The 19,644-nt window shown below is 39.1% G+C and overlaps 1 protein-coding gene across 2 annotated transcripts in view; it reads right to left on the minus strand.

Annotated features, from left to right (window-relative positions):
- Positions 1-19,644, minus strand: part of ROS1 (ROS proto-oncogene 1, receptor tyrosine kinase) — a 73,143-nt gene that overhangs the window by 22,125 nt on the left and 31,374 nt on the right. For both annotated transcript variants that reach the window (XM_017829179.1, XM_017829170.1), the window contains 13 exons: positions 19,417-19,619; positions 18,680-18,891; positions 17,886-18,172; positions 16,731-16,907; positions 14,101-14,318; positions 13,302-13,443; positions 7,631-7,863; positions 6,539-6,715; positions 5,355-5,529; positions 4,762-4,879; positions 1,741-1,928; positions 1,027-1,116; positions 176-311 (listed from right to left, as the gene is read on the minus strand). In XM_017829179.1, the coding sequence (XP_017684668.1) occupies positions 176-311; positions 1,027-1,116; positions 1,741-1,928; positions 4,762-4,879; positions 5,355-5,529; positions 6,539-6,715; positions 7,631-7,863; positions 13,302-13,443; positions 14,101-14,318; positions 16,731-16,907; positions 17,886-18,172; positions 18,680-18,891; positions 19,417-19,619 (2,356 nt within the window). The remainder of the gene's footprint in view (positions 1-175; positions 312-1,026; positions 1,117-1,740; positions 1,929-4,761; positions 4,880-5,354; positions 5,530-6,538; positions 6,716-7,630; positions 7,864-13,301; positions 13,444-14,100; positions 14,319-16,730; positions 16,908-17,885; positions 18,173-18,679; positions 18,892-19,416; positions 19,620-19,644) is intronic.

Genomic DNA, 19,644 nt, shown 5'->3' on the forward strand with positions numbered 1-19,644 from the left:
CATGCCAGGGAGACCACATGTCAGCGCGCCCTTCAGAGCAGACCTGCCCTGCAGCACAGACGCAGCCCTTAACTCTACCTTGAGGTGTCAGGAATGAGTGCCCTGATGAAAACTGGTACAGGGAAGCCCTCTTACATGTTTTTGTCCTGAAAATACATCTGCCCTGAGGACATACCGTATAGCATAACAGGCATTGGCTATTCCCACTGTCTCAGACATCCCTCTGAGTTGAGCTAGTTCCTTATCTTCCTTGATAAACACTATCCGTCCAGGCAAGGCTTGTTTGCTGGATTTCCATCTTTGGTGCCATACTGGAACAGAAAAGCAGATGATCAGGTATTTCGCTCTGAGAGCATCCCAATGTGCAAACAGGCTGAAAGGCTACAGACTTTTTGTTATTCAGTTCAACATGGCCCCCAAGCATCTCATGGATGCAAGTCATTTCCAACCAGCCATCCGGCCAACTTTTCCCCACAAAACACATACTCAGCTCATTGTGCTGAGAAACCAGTCAAGCATCTGTTTCTGTATGTGGCAAGCCTGAAGGGCAGCTGATGCATCCCAGGGAAAGGAAGAGGAGTGAGAGGACAGGACCATCAGATGTGGACATGTACATCTCAGGGTAATCATTGCATCCTTTCTTCAGGAACAAATCTTAAGAGAAAGATAATGGGACTCTTGCATGAATAAATGCAGTTCCAAACTTGAGAATTGTAAGGTACAAGTTTTTATAAGGATACATATGAACATCAGAGCTCCCTCAGCATTCCTGTGCTCTCCCTGCAGGTAATCAACACAAGAAATGCCTGAGGATGGAGTGAATTTGCATCCTATTCTTGATACTGAAAATATAAACGGTTATCTTTAGGGCTTCAAAGAATGAGAATATGCAAATTCCTTCCAGCTCCCATCCTAGGAATAGCTCAGCATTTCCTTAAACCTGGAGGACAGTCATCTCCCAACTCCTGGACTGCCTTTTACTGAAGCCTGGCAAAACAAGCATATGTAAAAAATTTAGCCACATACCAAAAACGAATAGCAAGACCACAGCCAAACTCAGCACAACTCCAATCACAGAAGCAATGGTAGTGATGGTGCCTGTGGTGCCCGTGCCTTCTGTTAAATAGAAGAGGAAAATTGGTTAATGACTGTATATACAAACACTATCAACCCTATGGAGCTGACCTGAGAGAACCCTTGAGCAGCCTGCTTTGTAAATGTCTTCCTCTGCACAAAGCTCCTTGTAGACTGTATGTGGATGTCTGCATTTGGTCAGACTAATCCTTCTCCCCCAGACCTGGGCCATTTCTGTGGTGATGACCTACAGTGTATGCAGAAAGAGAAAATACTGAACTGTTTAACCACTCAAGGTGGGATTTCCAAAAGCACCCACAGAGTGTAGGTCTAACATTCTGGCCAAAGGAAAGAAGTAATTCTCACATCTTTGCCCAGTGTGGGAGCTTGCCTTTTTTCAAGAATCATATCATAAACCAGTGGCAGGGCCACAGAAACAAACTGGTATAAATGAGCAGAAGTACATTTCAGGCCCACTGTTCTGTGCAAAAGAGCCTGCATGAGCACTAGCAGCTGGGATCCATCATATAAACGTCACCATTTATTACCTACAAGACACATTACTTTACCTTTGCAGCAACATCACAAGTCTCTGTTCATAAATTGGTGTGATTACTTAGAATTTAAAAAAAAATAAATAAAAGAACACTAAAGTATGAGACATACCTTTACCCAGAACTATATTCTTGCTTGTGTCACTGTATTCACCAACTCCCAGTGCATTTGCAGCTGCTACTCTGAACTGGAAAGTTCCTTCTAAGTTCTTGGCCTTCCATGTGCAAATACTGCCACAGGAGCCATTGTAAACCACCTCCCACAAGAACTTCATTTTGCTAGTGTTGCCAGACTGCTTCCTGAAACATGCACAGCACAACAACACAGATAAGTCATTAATGCCATGAGGGCAGTTTACTGCTCCCCCCCCCGTTCTTCGCTTCAGTTCCATGGTTTTTACATCATCTCTCTGCCTGCATGAAAGCTCAATCTGGTTGTGAGATTCTGGCTACAGAGCAAAAAATTGTGTCGTGCCATTTCAGCAATGCTAAGAATCACATGTCTTTATCTTCACACTGGAAATTAAATGCTAGAACATTTTAGACATAAAAAGCTACAGCACACTTTCACTTGTTTCAGTGTATGCCTCACAGCCACAATTTCAAAATTTTCTTATTTAGCTTTCAGAAAAAAGTAACCATTTTTTTCCTGTCCTATTAGAGCTTTTTGATTGCCCAGGCCCAGAGTAATTCAGTGGCTCAGGTTTCAAAAGCTAAACAGGAAGTAAGTAATTGGCAGCGAAGACACAATTCTTTAGTTAGCCACCTTCCCATTGGACCGAGATTGACTGCTCACAATAAATTCAGAGCTGATTATTCACAAAGCAAAAGAAGACCATGTATTAAAACTTGAAAGGCCATATCTGAAACATCATTTCATGTCATGCAAGACCATGATATATCATGTGAAATGACCTTCATGAGCATGTCAATCATTCTCCCAACACACCTTAATGCAGAAAAAAGTTCAAATGCTTCTAAACCAAAAAAACATAGGAAAACTATATTTTCATGTCCTTGGTGTACAAATATCCCTACTAGAGCTGTATGATAAAAAGTGGTTGTTTCAAAGGGGTATGCAAATATTTTCTAGAATGCTGTGCAAATGACCTAACATTTTTCTACCTAATGTAAAAGGGCCACGAGGCTCAAAGTGAAATTCAGTCAAAAACATCAGCATGTGCACATTCAGACTGAAGGAGAAAAGCTTATTTAATTAAAAGACCACCTCAGCGATGCTTCATGACTCCAGAGACGAGTAAGAAGCTGGAGTCTGGAGAACACAGCAGCTAATGCACGGCCCTGACACAGGCCAAGAGACTGACTTTTCTTTACCCATCCACAGTAAGTCAGAAACAGACTGGCTGCTGGTATATCAAAATTATTGTTGACTCATAGCATGTGGGTCAGTGCTCCCGTATGCTCGCAGAGCTGTACGGAGGAAGCTTACAGCACCAGGAAAATATGTCTGGGTGAAAACTTATATAGGTAAGGTGTGCCCAGCTCCAGAGTGCTGTCAGTCCTTAGCTTTCATAAGCAGAGAGTTAACTGAGAAGAAAGAAATAATAGCTGAGTTTAGCAAACTACTTCCTTCCATAAGTAGTGATTTCAAACAATGACGTGGCTGAGATCTCAGAAGATGGACTCTTCTCATTTTTAAATAATGGTTAATTAAGCTTTGCTCTGACTGCTTTAAACAGATCTCTCCAGAGTCATGGTCAAAAAATTAGAAGTTTCAGAGTCACTGCCCACAGCAATATACTCTAACCTGCCCACCCAGCCCTTCCAATGTCAATGCAGGAATAAGCATGAACAGGCACTCTAGTGTGACATGTATAGTCCAGGCAGTCTGTATTTGATGACAGAGTATTTTAAAAGTTATATAGTTATCAGAGACTGAAACAGTTAATGACTTACTCATTATAAGATCACCAAAAGACTTTTGCAATCTGCAAAGAAACAACTGCTCACCCAGCAAATCTACCCCTCCCTGAACATGCCTACTGTGAAAGGACCTTCAAATCAGATAAGTGGGTGCTGTTGTCCAACTATCCCAGGTGCAGGCATACCTGAAGCTACAAACTGGATTTCCACATAAGGAAAGAGACTAAGAAGAGACAAATTCTGCAAGGTGGGATAAATTCTTCTTATCATGCCAACGTCCTCCCTTTTACATGATGACTCTGCTGTGAAAACCTCTCTGGAGGAGCATGGAAAACTTGTGACATGTCCTGTGACATGATCCATGGTAAAACTCCCTGCCTCGGGGAGGTACAGAGTGTTCCCACCTGAGCTGGAAGTGTACATTTACTCATGAAATATTGGAGTTTTGGGGGGGGCTTCCCCCAGCCCCAACGGACCAAGACCACCACATCAACCAACTGACATGGAACCTGTAACTACCAAGTTTCATCACTGGATCCAGTGGGCTGTGATTATATATATATTTCCAACTTTATCCTTTCTTCCCCTTTATGCTTTAATATTGCTATATTGCTATAGATGGTTTAATACTTCTATATTACTATAGATGATAACACCCAAAATGGCAACATACCTGTTCACCTTTGAAACAAAATTGTTCCAAAATAAACTCTACATACATATGTTTGCAAACACTGATTATTCAATGTCATTTCACTCCAATACACCTCAAGGGATTCATTAATAAGAACTTGGGTTACCCTCCCCTTCTGAGACAAGTTGTAACAATAGTCATCCCATGTTATTGGGAATACTCTACTTCTGGCAACGCTATAAGACCTTTTCATGAGTCCTCTGAACACTAAGATATTTATACATATATTTTAGCCAAAAATACAAACTACATACTTGAAATTTGTGATTTGAAATTATCTCTGAATCTTCTAATTCACTGACAAAGATCCAAATATATCACCATATTTCAAAGTTGGTCTGAAAATATTGCTAGTGTATATTTTCTTCTAAGTTTTCCAGGAATTTCTGGAAATTATGGCTACTTGGTTTATCTAAGAAAGGGATCCCAATGAGAAGGGCCTTCTGCATCATAGATACTTCACTCTTCCCATCACAGCCAACCTGGAAATTCCTGCACACCTGATTTTTTTCTGGGCTGCTACCTATGGGAAGGGTACCTGCATGCATAGCTTACCTGCTTTCTAAGATATAGTAGGTCAGGTTGCTTCCATTATCATCAGCCTTTTCCCACTGTATGGAGTTTTTAGAGTCTTCTGCTCTTTTTGGTACTCCTGGCTTACTAGGAACACCAGCTTAAGCCAAACAGGGAAAGAAACAGAACCTTTAGAATGTGTTTATAGCAAGACAAAGGGCTAACGGGCCCAGAAAAAAATTAGATGTGCACATGGGTGTTTAGACGCACAAAAGGATGGAGGATCTACAGCAATAATCCCCATCTGGAATGTATCTTTGGCCTTCTCTTTGCAACGGATAAATTTCAAAATTTTTATTCACATGTAGCCTTTCACCGGTAATGAGTTCATATCTGTATAGGCATTTCATTTCAGTTTCCATCACTCTTTTCCTCTGCTCCACTTGGAAATAAACCTCACTTCTTTCGCCCTATTACTTTCAAAGGTATGATATTGTATTATTCTTTTTCAAACACGCAGAATTATTGGCTCTTAGTATAAGAAAATTGCCTGCTAAATTTTAGAAAATATTATGTTTAATATTCGCATCCTGAAAATAGTCTTAAAATCTTGTTATCCTACATTGAGTGCTTACCTGTAGTTTTAAAGCTTGTTGAAGAGGAAGTGCTTTTCAGTCCTGTAACATAAACTACTGTTACTCTTACAAAATAGTTGGTTGAAGGAAGAGTTCCTGTCAGGTTGCATGTGTAAACAAGATCTGCTGTGCACGTAGTGCTTGCAGGAGAAAACCAGTCACTCTTTGTTGGCCACTACAAAAAAAAAAATCATCAGAGTCAACTTTATTGCTCTTCTGAAGCATGTCACAGTTCTATTCCTGGGTAGAATTATTACTTTTCCACCTCTTAATATTGTAGTGGGGATATGCCACATGCTGTTTCAATCATGGGACTTTGTCCTCTTAGAGACCAAGGTCACAAACTCTAATTTTTTTCTTTGTTTTCAGAAGACCTACAAGTCTTGTTGGTAATAAAGATCAATAGATTAAGTGATCGCTTTACACAGCCAAGAGGAGCCTTCTCCTTGTATTTCTGGATCACCATGATGTGCCCATGAGTTCAGCTTGCCATGACACAATTGAAAAGAGGTGGTTTAGAGGAATTGTACTATGACATTTGTTTTAGGGCAGGGAAATCTTTGGTGTAAGTCTAATAAATCTGATTTTATATATTAAAGAATCTATGTGATTCAGCTTAGCACACGACTTTTTCAGTGTTCATTGGTTCAAGCATTAAAATCTGAAGTTTTCATCCATGTTGCTGTCACTCTAGTGCTTACTTCTACAGTTTGCACTTCTGGATCTGTCTTTGTCTCTAGCATTTTCTCCTAGCCTCTATCACAGGAAAATAAAATTCAGATACTAGGTTGTAGCTAATATTTATTGCTGAAAACCCTTTTCTTCTTTTTCTTGTGCAGAGCAAACATAGGATTTATAGCTGCAAGCCAGATTGGGGCAGGGCAGCGAGGAAACAGGGAGAGGACTCTGCTGAAACCGGAGACCCAGGAGTAATTCTGATGGGGTCATCCAGGATGTCCTTTGGCACTATGGAGTACTAAATGCTCCAGCTGCATTCCTCCTTGTTCCTGGCAAATGCTGATTCCATCCTGCCCCTTCTGAGACACTAAGACTGACATCATCATGCCCAAATTATTCACAGAGACTCTTCATGTACATCCTGCCACCCACCCTGTCCTGCTCATCGGGAGAGAGTAGCTTAAATTCACTCTAATATGAACAAAAACCGTAAGTGGCATTTTTACCTTACACAGCTCAAACCAGAAGCTGGATTCTTTGATGTGCAGAGGAGCTCTCCATTCTAGCTGGAAACTTGTATTTCTGGGAACTATGTTGACAGGTGCAGGTGGAGTCTCAAAAGTTTTTGCGATGACAGGGACACTTTCAGAAAACCAATTCTCCTCAGGATGAAAAGCAAGAACCTAGTAAGGAAATGAATGAAGTATACAATACCAGACCACTTAGAAAGGCAGCTTTGCTTTAGCAACTCAAAATGTTTAGAAGACTAGCTGTTTTCAAACAAGACAATGTTCAGGCAATACAGATACAGGTGTAGAAAGATTTTAAACCTCATAGCTGCAGTGTCACACACCTTCAGGCTGGAAGTCCATGGCCTGGAGGGCATGGAGTACCCTTCCCTTCCTCAGAGATTCTTCTTAGTTTCTCATCTCAGCTATCTTACCAAGACTTTTCTCTTTCTAGACCTTTCTTAAATTCCACATAGTCTTACACAGACATGCAGATCTCACATCACATTAGGCAGGGCTTTAGAACCACAAAAACACAAAGTGAGGAGGTGCCTTAGGATGTTGCCTTTCACTAAGCCACAGTCCAATATGACCTATGTTTGGGTATGCATACTTGCATAAACTCATACAGGTATTTAGGTACGTGTGTGTATACATACACACATATGTATATATATATATGTATATACACATATGTATACACACACATACATATATTCCTCATTGTAACATCCAAGCTTTTAACAAAAGTACAAAATCAAATTAAGACCAGAACAGATCCCCTCCTGCCATCATCTGAATGTTCTCCCAACTGTGAAAACCACACTGTGACTATTTGTGATGTACCCAGAGCACATTCTGCAGACAACATGTTTACTTGTTTGCTTTTGAAAATGTCACTCTGCTGACAGCCCTGCTGTCAAGACACATCATTTATTGTTTTTCTTTTAAGTCTTCATCTGTAAAGGGAGAAGCAGTACATTTTGTTACGAATCCATACTGGACACTTTTATTTGTCTGCTTTACAGAAGGTCAGTCAAAATATTTGCAGTTTAGTGAACAAACCAATAAAACTACATGCAACTATACCTTGAATGAATTGCTTATTCCAGGTTGGAGCCCACTGACAGACCAGGCAAGCATCCCATTTGAAAATTCACTTTTTCGCAAGGGTGTCATTGGAACAGGAGGTAATAAATTGACAGCGATTTGATAGCGGATGGATTCAAGAGGTCCATTTGGCTTCAGAGGTTCACTCCAAGATATATTGATGGTGGTGTCAGACAAAACTAATGTTTTAATTGTATCAACTGCCTCTGGTACTAAAATAGAAAGAAAAATGAATCTTCTTTTAGGTACAGATCTCACAAGAGGTTTTTTTGTCTGTTTTATTTTTAAAGAAGTCAAGAAATGTCACCAGGGAAGGAGAATAAGGTTAGATGTATATGAATATGATTAATTTACAGGACTGACACTTTACACGTGTAAAACTCATATTCTTGTATAGTCAGTCAGCTGCAGACAAGTTTGAAATATTTTGAGGGATTTTTTAGTATCTTCTTGGCTATCCTACAATGAAAGCAGACAAAAAAATACCAAAAAATCTGGTGTCCTGTACCACTACATTTATAGTCATATCACTGAATTCCTGCTCTCTCTTGGTTTCCTAATCAGGGTCTCAGATGTGAGTTTAATATGATGCTTACTTGGACACACACACACAGAAATACCTGTGCACTATTCCAATTGGAAAGTCTGTTCTTGAACAGAAACTTCTGATGGAAGAAAACCCAAAACTAAGCACTGTTTGCCATCATTTGCAATTTTACTCAGAAAAACATGATCTGGCTGAGCTGTGTAAGGAACAAACTGGGTTGCTGGTCTGATGTTCATACCAGCTGGTTACTCACTAATTGTTCTGGGGAAAACAACCTTTCCTTTGAAGCTTTAAGGTCACAGACTTTGAAATAGTATATGGCATACCCCACCTCTGCATTGAAAAGTTCATTTGCTATTGAACTGTCCAGATAAGTAAAAAGTTCACTTATTTTCCCAGCATATCAGAATGATGAGTCCCTATGCTATCAATTATGTCCTAGTAGCAAGACTGTAGATTATTTAATGAAATATGCAGAAATTTGACAAATAAAGAAGACAAACTTCTCATTTTTCTGGCTTAGACATATGTGGAGTAAGAGTGACACTCTGTGGCAAGAGCAATGCATTATTTTTTCTAAGTTGTCTTCCTCTTTTTTCATTCCCTCTATCTTGCTATTTGATGGAAAGCACAGATTAATCCGAGCTTCTTTTACTTCATTACAGAATTGAGAGAAAGGCAGAAGGAATTCACACAGCTTCAGAGGTGTAAAATAGTGTACGCACTTCAAGAGGCTCTAGCAGCATCTGATTACAATTTAAACTAGCAGTTACATTCACGAAATTGAGAACATAATTGTCAGGACACATATACCTTCTATTTACAGCTGGTTGGAAATTTTTCAACAAATTGTGAAAAGCGTTCTGGATGTTGATACAAATACATATTAAAAATGCTCAGAGTTTGTGGGCTGGGATATTGGGGGGAGGGTTGCTTGGTTGTTTGATTTGGTTTGGCTTTTGTCTAGGACTTTATTTTGATCCGGATGTTTTGTTTTGCCCCAGCTAGAAAGGCCTATTCTGAGTTTCATGTTTCATTTTAACTTGAGACTGAAAAATTCCATTTCAGTGGAGCAATTCAGTCTCCCATTTCATTGCTACCCTCATGTTTCACCCCTGAAAGGGCGCACATTGCTGCAGGATGGATCGGTTTACCATACGAAGAAGTAATGGTGTGAATTCTTGCGGCATCCCAATAGTATTCAATGTTATTCAATCAACGTGTCACACTAATTTTATACTATATATATGGATTCCCATGCAAAGAATTGAAATCTATTTTTTTTTACCCATAGATTCCTTAGAATACAGAAAATATAGAATCATAGGGTCATCAAGGTTGGAAGAGACCTTTAAGATCATCCAGTCCAACCATCCACCCAGCACTGTATCCCTTAAACCACTAAGCCAAACCACCCAGCACCAGATTCAGACGCTTTTTAAATACCTCCAGGGATGATGACTCCACCATCTCCCTGGGCAACCTATTCCAATGCCTGATCATCCTAACAGTGAAAAAAATTTTTCTAATATCTAATCTGAATCTCCCCTGTCTCAGTTTAAGGCCATTTCCTCTAGTCTTGTCACTGAAGACGTGGTAGAAGACACTGGCTCATAATATTCAGAGATCCACATAGGATGAGAGCCTATTTGCTTGATGCTGCAGATGCTAAGAGATCTGACTGTTGAGAGGAAAAAAAAATAGCATAGTTGCAAGAGAACTTCCGAAGTATAATATGTCTGGATTCCAAAAGAAGAGTGGCAATATGCCTGCACCTCTTGTTCCACTTTCATTTGAAAGATGAAAAGAGGTTCCTCTTAAACAGAGGGGGAAAATATGACTGCTCCCGGGACAAAAACCAGAGAATGATCTGTGCATAAGAGAAGCCACTGGCAGTTCACAGGTGATGCTCTCCCGTGGACAATGGTGGCAGAAAGAGAGGTTACTTATTCTATAAATGAACCTTTAAAGAAATCACAGAGTACATCCCCAAGGGAAGAAGAAAAGGAAACAGGACCCCTGGCATGTACTTGTTGCCAGGTATTTTGAATAAAGTGTTTCCTTGGACATAGTTGATCACTAGGGAGAGAGACATTGAGGCAAGCAAGAAAAACATAGCGGTGGCTGTCCTTGTTTCAATTCTACTTACTTTAGCACCTTCTGAAGCAGCCAAAAGCCAAGGAGAGGTAAAGAAAGAGGGAGGGAAACCTTAGAAATCCTGCTGTGGCACCCTAACTGCATGTCACAATATCTGCATAGCTGCCCAGCCTGCACAGCTGTATGTAGCTATAGCCATCCCTGCTGTACCTGGGCCAAGTGAGCCAATGCCCAGGGACCAGGTGGACTGTGACTCTCAGTTTTACTCCTTTCTCAAAGAAAAACTGCTCCAATTCTTCAGGACAAGAGCCAGGCAGGAAAACTAGTGAAGATGAGGTCCATAGCATTTCCACATCCCTGTGAATTCAACAGCAAGCATCGTTAGGTACAATCTCCTCAGTATTTCCTGCAGAGCACAGACTTGCTGCCACGTAGACTTATATATAATTCTGCCTTGCTGACTTAGGTATTATCAGAGGTGCCTGATGCAAGCAATGACTTTATGTGGATCAAGCTGACACTGGCTGATGACACTTGCCACAATAAATGGGCGACAGCTTCAGAGCAAGTCTGATACAACAGAAGAGCAAGCACTATGTATACTACAGGGAATAGCTACCTCTCATAATAGTTTTCCATATTTTCAGAGAGTTCAGCAGGTGCACTCCAATTATGAGAAAATAATCTGAAGAGAAGCACAAAAGCAACTCCTCTGGAAGACAGGTACACATGTGCATGAGTACACACATCCAAAACAAGAAAAAGTGCTGAGCAAGGTACTTCTATTGGGTTGGGTTACAATGTAAGACAGTATGTGCAAAAGTATTACATGCATCTTTGGATGACCCTTTTCTTTCTGGAAGACAACAAGGGCTTCAGGGAATTTACCCACTAGCTGCCCCACAGCTGCAAACAAGTGGAGTGAAGCAGGGAGTGAGCTGAAGTATCTTCCTGCCCTCACTTAGGTGTTTCCAAGCACAGGAGGCATCTAGCTCAGACTAGTAGTATTCTCAAAGAATAAGGACACCTTGGACTTGAGCTGCATGTGAATCTCAATTCCTCTTCTAGTAACTGATGAAAGTTTCCAGGTCATGATGGTTTCAAGGACAGAGGGGATACATGGGTCTGTACTAAAGCGGCAGAGAGTTGGTTTTCCTTACTATTATATGCCCCAAGTTTCATCAAATATGACAAGCTGAACTCCCCCTGAGCTTCTTCTGTGTTCAGCAGAGCCAATGCTAGGTGGCTCCAAGATGGACCCAAGGCCAAGACCACCTTGGCCAAAGCCACTACCGTTAGCAGTGGTGGTAGCACCTGTAAAATATTTAAGAAAAGAGAAAAGAAAAATGTGCAACTGCAGTTGGAGAGAGGAGTGAGAATATGTAAGAGGAACAACTCTGCAGACACTCAGGTCAGTGAAGAAGGAAGGACAGGAGATGCTTCAGGCATCAGGGCAGAGATTTTCCTGCAGCCCATAGTGAAGAACATAGAACATCAGGCTGTGCCTCTGCAGCCCAAGGAGGTCCATGGTGGAGCACCTGCAGCCCCTAGAGAACCCCTCATAAAAAGAGGTGGATGCCTGAAGGAGGCTCTGACCCCATGGGAAGCCTGTGCTGGAGCAGGCTCCTGGCAGGACCTGTGGACCTGTGGAGAGAGGAGCCCATGCTGTAGAGGGCTTGCTGGCAGGACTTGTGACTTTTGTCCACAGGCGACCCGCGCCGGAGCAGTCTGTTCCTGAAGGACTGCAGCCCATAGAAGGGACTCATGCTGGAGCAGTTTGTGAAGAACTCGAGCCTGTGGGAAGGACTCATGTTGAAGTTCATGGAGAACTGTCTCCCATGGGAGGCACTCCATGCTGGAGCAGGGAAAGGATGTGAAGAGCCCTCTTTCTGAGAAGGAAGGAGTGGCAGAGACAACATGTGCTGAATTGACTACAACCCTCCCTCTGCACCTCCCCTGCACCACTGCACAAGAGGAGGTAGATAAAACTAGAAGTAAAGCCTCAGAAAAAGGGAGGGCTGGGATTAAGGTGTTTTAAGGTTTTGTTTTATTTCTCATGATCCTACGCTGATTTTATTGGTAATAAATTAAATTAAGTTCCCCAAATTGAGCCTGGTTTTGCCCATGATAGTAACTGGTGACTGATCTCAACCCCATGAGCCTCCTACCTGTCCACCTGAGGAGGGGAGTGATAGATTGGATTTGGTGGGCACTTGGCATCCAGTCAGGGTCAACCCAACACACTTAACATCTTATCTTAGCCTCTTGCCTTCACTAAAGCCTCTCTCACCTATCCACTCACACACAGATTTCTTAGTTTCCCTCTGCCATAATTAGATAAGTTTACCAATATGTTTATTTATTTTTAGGTAACTTCTAACCAGTCCACTCCTAAATGACACAGTGAACATTCACATGCAAAGCCCTAATCCTAGCTTTTTCTTCCTATCTGGAAAAGACTAAAAGGGTCTTTTATGTGCAAAGGGTGCACCAAAATTCTTGAAGCCAACTGAAAACAGGCTGTTGTCATTCAGGCCAAAAGTAAAAACAAAGCATTGTCTTTTCAGCCTGGTTCACAACAAAACAAATCTGCATGACCTTAAGAAACAGTAATTATGAGAATGATGTCAAGCCAAGGGGAAAAAGTCTTAGTGCTGAATGAACATGTAACACACATACTTAAACATACATAACCACATATACATTCAAATACAACCTATTAAATGATGTGGTCCAAGGCAGAAACTGCAACTGTTTACCCAATTTTAACCATAGTTTATCTTTCCTCAGGAAGCCAATGAGCCAAAACATTAAAGAATACATATGTGTCTTATGAATCTTACAAATTCATCAAGTCTGGTTGCCAAAACCTTGTAAAGATCTAAACAGGTTAAGTTTTAAGCAGACAATTTGTCTGCTTCCTGATTTACAAACCAAACTCACATATACCTTTCTTTAACTGAGATGAGAATTCTGTTCAAAATTAGAATAAAATATGAAACAAACCTCCACATAGAGTTGTGCCAACTGTGTGTTTTCCCATAGGCTGCACTTCCTCTTCTGAATAGTAGTTTTTCACTGCTACTTGTATGGCATAACTTGAAAATGGCTGTAGGTTGTCTAGGACAGCAATAGGATCCTGAAATTCCTGTAATTAGAAATCAGATAATAAACATGCATTCTCAGAAAAGAGAGTCATATGTCAACCCAAACATCTGTCAGTGAAATGCATGTTAAAAAAAAATAATAAAGTAGTTATTTTGTATTGTACTATACTTCAGTGTTTAAAAAAAGAATGTTAAAATCATAGTTTTGGTAATAGGTCACTACAGAAAAGAAAGCACATACCCAAAAACAAGCCAAAGTATAGTACCACACTCTTCAATGGCAATTCCGGAAAAGGCAAAGTTAAAAAAAATGTAAGAAGAAAAAACTATGAATAGAAGTACAACTACCACAAAGAACATAAAGGCAAACTATTTGGTTGCTGGATGGCTTCAAGAGTTATTTCAACAGATTAATATCAACCACAACCACTCATTTTACAAGTAGAAACTGAAGACCTATTTCAGCAGGATTTTAGCAAAGGCATGTTGAAAAGTAGAGGAGTGCTTGCATAAAGGAAAGCTAAGAAATCTACCACTTACCAAATACCAGACAGAAAGGTGAATTACTATTGGAACAGAGAAATGAAAAAACTCACTGATAGAAAGTTACAGAATGGTTTATAAAATTACTACAAGTGATATCATATTCCCTGTTTATATGTGATATCACATGCATTTCTGTTCCGAAATAACCATACCAACATTTTCTGCTGTAGAGCAGACAAACAGTATCTTGGGTTCCTGCAGTTGTCAGTCATTTCTCTGAAAAATACCAGGTATGTCGGTGTAGACTGTGTTATGCCAGGGCATAGCTGCTGTGGTGTGACAGATGGTAACCTTAATGTAAAACTGGTGTTGGTTGTAGCAAGGATAGTAGGTTTCTCGGTGTCTGGCAATACCATCAGGCATCTTTTATCTAGGAAAGAGATAAAATTAAAAAAAAAGTTAATTATGGCTGGATTAACCCAAGCTTGCATGGGATCTTACCACTGTTCTTAGCAGAAAGCATAACTACAAAGTATTCTCTCCGCTTTTACAAATCAAAAGAGAAGAAAAACCCACCTGAATGTACTTTATTTGATGACTTTCGTGGACACAAAAATAATGGTCACCAAAGGAAGTCTCATTTATGCTTGATAAGATACAGCTTTAATAAAGAATTTATGTTCTTCTTTAAGCAGAAAATGGAAATGCAATTTGTAGTTACTGTGTTATCAAGGCCAGTAAACACTGATAAGCCCAAACTCGCTTGTCAGAGGAAATAGAGAATATTTCCTGTGACAAGGAATAGAGAGTACCTTTCTCTAGCAATTAAATGGTTTTGGTTTGTTGGTTGTTTTTTTTTCCAAGCATCTTTCCATGTGCAAAGCAACAACAGGGAAGGAAAGACAAATTTTGGAACTAGAAAAGGAGTCTGTAAGGAGAAAGCAATATGAAACTACACTCTGACAGTTAACAAAAAGTAACAAAAAAAATCCCTCATCACTTGATACACTTTTAAAAACAAAATAAAGATATATTGAATGGATTTCCTGCTAAAAGGAGAAGATTAACTCTTGTGCATAGGGAAGAAGGTACAAGGACCAATGCTTGCCATTAGGCCAGAACAACTGACCTCATAGTCAATATCTTTTCTTCCTAAATGAGCAACCCTGACATTCCTATCAAAGTCAGGTTCATGCATAGAAGGGAAAGCAACTAAAGAAGTCTTACTTAACAGAAGAAAATGTAAGGTTAAATCTTTGTCAATTTTATATCTAACTAGAGTAGTAAAACTCCCATGGGAGAAGTCCCAGATGGAATAAAGAATTGAGTCACTTTCAGTGTTAAAGTTTCTGTCAGGCAGTTCCATAGAAATATGTTTACCCTGACAAGAAAATCCTTCACTACATATTCAGTCCCCTTCCTTCTAACTCTGAAGAGAAATCATTCTCTCAGAGAATCGGTGACAAGACAATAATTTTCACCGAGTACTTCTAATGTGTCAAATGATCAACTGACATCACATCTCCGGATGGCAATTAAATAGGTTAGAATGAAAGGAAACTCTAGCAGTACTCCTTGCTCACATCACTAAAGCAATAAAAAGCATGTCAGTCAACCCAGATGGTCTTTACAAACACCAGTGTTCCACACATACACCATTTGCTTTCAGTACTGAGAACTTTCTTTTTCTTATTTTAGCATGTTCACTTACTTTTATTTTAAACTTGTGTCAATAATTCTCTTTATTGCCCTCCTCCCCAGATACCAAGGTTGTATATTCCTCCAAATATATTTGCAGCAATGTAAATAAGAAGAGCTCTGTAGGAATCTCTGGGTATAAATAGTCCATTTGGACTGAGATTTGGTTCTTCCATTTCTAAGCCAGCTAAGCCTGGGGCTCTTGCAGGAAACCCTATCCCCTGGGGACAGGGAATGGCACATTTTGTGTCAGGGCCAAACCAGGCTCCTGCACCAATGTCAAACCCACACAGGTCTCATGAAAACAAACACGCCCAAAGTGCTGGTAAGAATAGCCTGGGCATTGGTAAGAGCAGCTGCAGGCAGGAGTAACACTACTGGCTACCCAAAAGAATGTGACATTGTTTTATTCCAATGAATTCTACCTTGTTAAAATATTCTCTTGTGTACTTGTCAGGTTTTTTATACAGAACCAGAATTAAAGAATTATTTTGAATATATTCTCACCCTCTGCATTTACAAAGATAATCCCTATAGGTACCATGAATCCTAATTTTCTATTAGAATTATTTTTTTTTTATTTCTTTCATTATTCTACAATGATTTGTTTAAAATACTAGGCATTCTATCTGAAGCTTGGGTCTACTATAATGTAACCTATAACTGTCTCAGGTACTTCTTTATAAACAATTTTAATAATCAGTCTTACCCCTTTGTCTTTGGAAGGGCAGACCTTTTTATTTCAGTTTTATATACTTGTGAACAAAACCAGAAATAAGTGTCACAACAGGGGTCATTATCAAACTCTTGCTACAACACTCTGTGGAACACATTTGCTCTTTTTCTGTGCTTTAATGTGCACCACCTTTTCTAAATCTCCAAGTTTGACACAACTTTGAAAATAGGCATGGTTTGGCATTAACAAACATGGGCAATGTTCATCATCATGACTTTTCATGCGATCTAACATAAAGCCAGTCCTTATATTCATCCTTTTAAAAAATATGCAAATTGTTTCCCTGTAGAAGGTACCTGAATCCATGAAGCATACTTTGCATGAATACACATAGCACCATCAGCAACTTAAATACATGCTTCTGAAATAAGTTGGTTACATTTACAAAAGAACCCAAATCCCCTCTACCTGGATACAATTGTGCCGCTGAGCTGTAAGCTAAGATTTTTAGCTTATGATTTTGTCTCTTGTGAAGAAAGTATCTTGTGCTTTCTTTATTTGCTAGCCAAATTTCAGTGTATTCCTTTGTTTCTGCACTCCAGTATATAAATTTCTTATCTGCAGTCAAGCTGCTGATTTTCTTACCTGTAGGAAAACATTGCATAGTTAAGTTTTTTAATCACAGAATCACAGAATATGCTGAGTTAGAAGGGACCCACAAGGATCATTGAGTCCAACCCTGAGCAAACAATTTTACAAGAGTAGATGGGTGTTTGTATTTACAGTGTGTCAACATGGGTTGAGTCAACATAGCCATAATGTATCTTCAAAGACCACTCCTTGAAAAGAGATTTCTGATATTTTCAAGTAGGTCTCATGAAGGTGAGACACTGTTATTTCAGTTTACAAGTGTAGATTCGAAGGGGTTTTATTATCCATAATTATGAGAACTGTAATTCTATCACCAAACACAAGAAACGAAACATGAAAGCGAGAGTTGTCTACAGGAATTTTCATCTTTTTTCCAAGATGTAAACCACTGTGATCTGCCATCTCCCAGGAACAATTAAGACAACTCCTCTGGTAACAGAACAGCTTTACCAGCACTCGTCCAGAACTGAGCTGAAAATCAAGCAACCAAGATTAGGTGTTATTACAAGAATCGAAATATAGATAAGTTGTCATACAAGACCGTACCTTAATGAAGTACCCTCCCCATATATTGAAGTCTCCAATGCCATTTTCAAGCATGACTTAATATGTTCCTGTATTTTGTCATTGAGATAAACTCTAATAGGTGTAGATAATATGAAACCCTAGCAAAATAAAGTGTTAATACTTTAAGTGAAATCTGTTGACAGGTAGCATTTGAGGGTGTAGCATCTCATTTGATTTACATCTTACTAGAATACATACTTCCATCACACTGCTCTTCCTCCCAGTTTGTATCAACAGGGTACACAACTGGAAACGTAGAACAAACATTTTGTCCATATTGACTAAAGATGAATCTGTTTTATAAATAATGTGCTCCATGACTGCTGTTTTCAGAAATGAATATTGTTTGATGTAAGAGACAGCAAGAATCACAAACTACCTAGAAACTCAACAGAGCACTCAGACCTTGAAAACCTGGTATTTTGGTAATTCTCCAACAGTGGCAACCGTCCACATCTGAGGCCCAAATTTCATCTCTTCCTCTGATGAAGAGAAGCTGGGGATTCTTGGAGTCAGACACATCTATACTCATCGGTCTTCCTAGTTCTGCTTCTGTCAAATTACAGGTGCAGTAGTTCCTCATCTGTTCTTCTACTGATATGTATCCCAAAATGTGGTGCACCGTGTTATTCAGAATATCATAATAGAACATGTGGCTTCCGTGATCAAGTTCTTCCATCCAGTACAAGCGGCTATCAAATAAAATGCAATTCTTACAGTAGAAAAACTTCAATCTGAGCAATCTGCCCCAAGAGCAGTCCTGTGAGTTATTAGCCAAAAACCTCCCAAATCTCTAAAATGAGGTAACTAGGGCAGTGTACTTGAAAAGTGATTCCAAGGGCTTACTGATTATTTTTGTGTGGAAGGTCACAATAACTGATTATTCTGAATAAAGTGGTTACTGTAAAAAATTGTTGTCTGATGCTGACTTTCATTTACATTACTTAGATGGAAAAACCTGTCAGTATTTAAGTACGATTTGAAATCTTTACTCAAACACAGACATCTTTTGAAATTAGATATGACCAAGCTCAACTAGCTGTATAAAAGTAGAACTACACCCAAAAATTTCTGAGACTTACATAATGCCAAAAACTCATGTACTATAAAAAGTCCTTTTTGGTCCTTAACAGTTGAAGATTTAATGAAAATAATGTTTAAAGTATGTTTTAAAAAGTTATTAGTAATATATGCCTTACCTTAAGAAAGGATATGACAACAGAGATGATGCAGTTGAATTACTTTTGCCCAACTGCACGTTCAAGGCTTTTAGAGATTTTTTCTTGAGCTCAAGATTAATAACAAATATTTGAGTTTCATTCCACGGTGTTTTCGAGGCAAGAAAGAGATGTCTTGCAATCCAGTCAACTGTTATGGCTGTGACATTTTGAAGATATGCATCTTTGAAAAACTTAAGGAAAAAATAAAAGCATTACTAAAACTGCTTAAGACCAGAAATTTCCAACCTTATGCTAGAACGTTGTGAAATTAGATTTGTTTCTGAAAGAAATGTCTACTTGGGAAGTAGAAGTCAAAATATAGACACCATGGATTGAAGATTGCAATATTTTTATACAATTATTATATATTTATACAATATAAAATATATAATATTATATATTTATGCAAACTATTGTTTAAAAAATATCAATTATTGCTTCCATATTGCTCATGTATTCTTGAAATCAGAATGAAATGAAATTACATAAATTTGTTACAAAAAATAAAATTCTTGTATTTAATAGCGTGAATTTTAAATTAAATATCAGATTAAATATCAACAAAGCAGATGTCAGTAAAGCTATTTGTGATTAATAGGATAATTTCATCAATGGTATACTCCACCCATTTTACTTTTTCAAAAACACAGTTGGCCACAAAATAATGACACATACTTTCCTAGATTCTCTCAAGTAAGGGAAGAACATAGGAATACCTGAAACTTTGAAGCATTCTGCATATTCAGAATAAAAAGAGAATCTTGTATTATATAGTATGCTTTGTCATCATTAGCAGTAAAACAGACGTCCTTTACATTTGTCTTTGTTGAAAGTTCCCACATGGTATGATTACTGTCTATGTCAGCAAGAAACAAATTGTTGGCAGTAATAGTTATAAGAGTTGGGACAGGGAAAAGATCTGGAAGGAAAAGGACACAGCAGAA

This window comes from Lepidothrix coronata, unplaced genomic scaffold (assembly GCF_001604755.1).
Source record: "Lepidothrix coronata isolate B3197 unplaced genomic scaffold, Lepidothrix_coronata-1.0 Scaffold5, whole genome shotgun sequence".
In the NCBI taxonomy this organism is placed as follows: domain Eukaryota; kingdom Metazoa; phylum Chordata; class Aves; order Passeriformes; family Pipridae; genus Lepidothrix; species Lepidothrix coronata.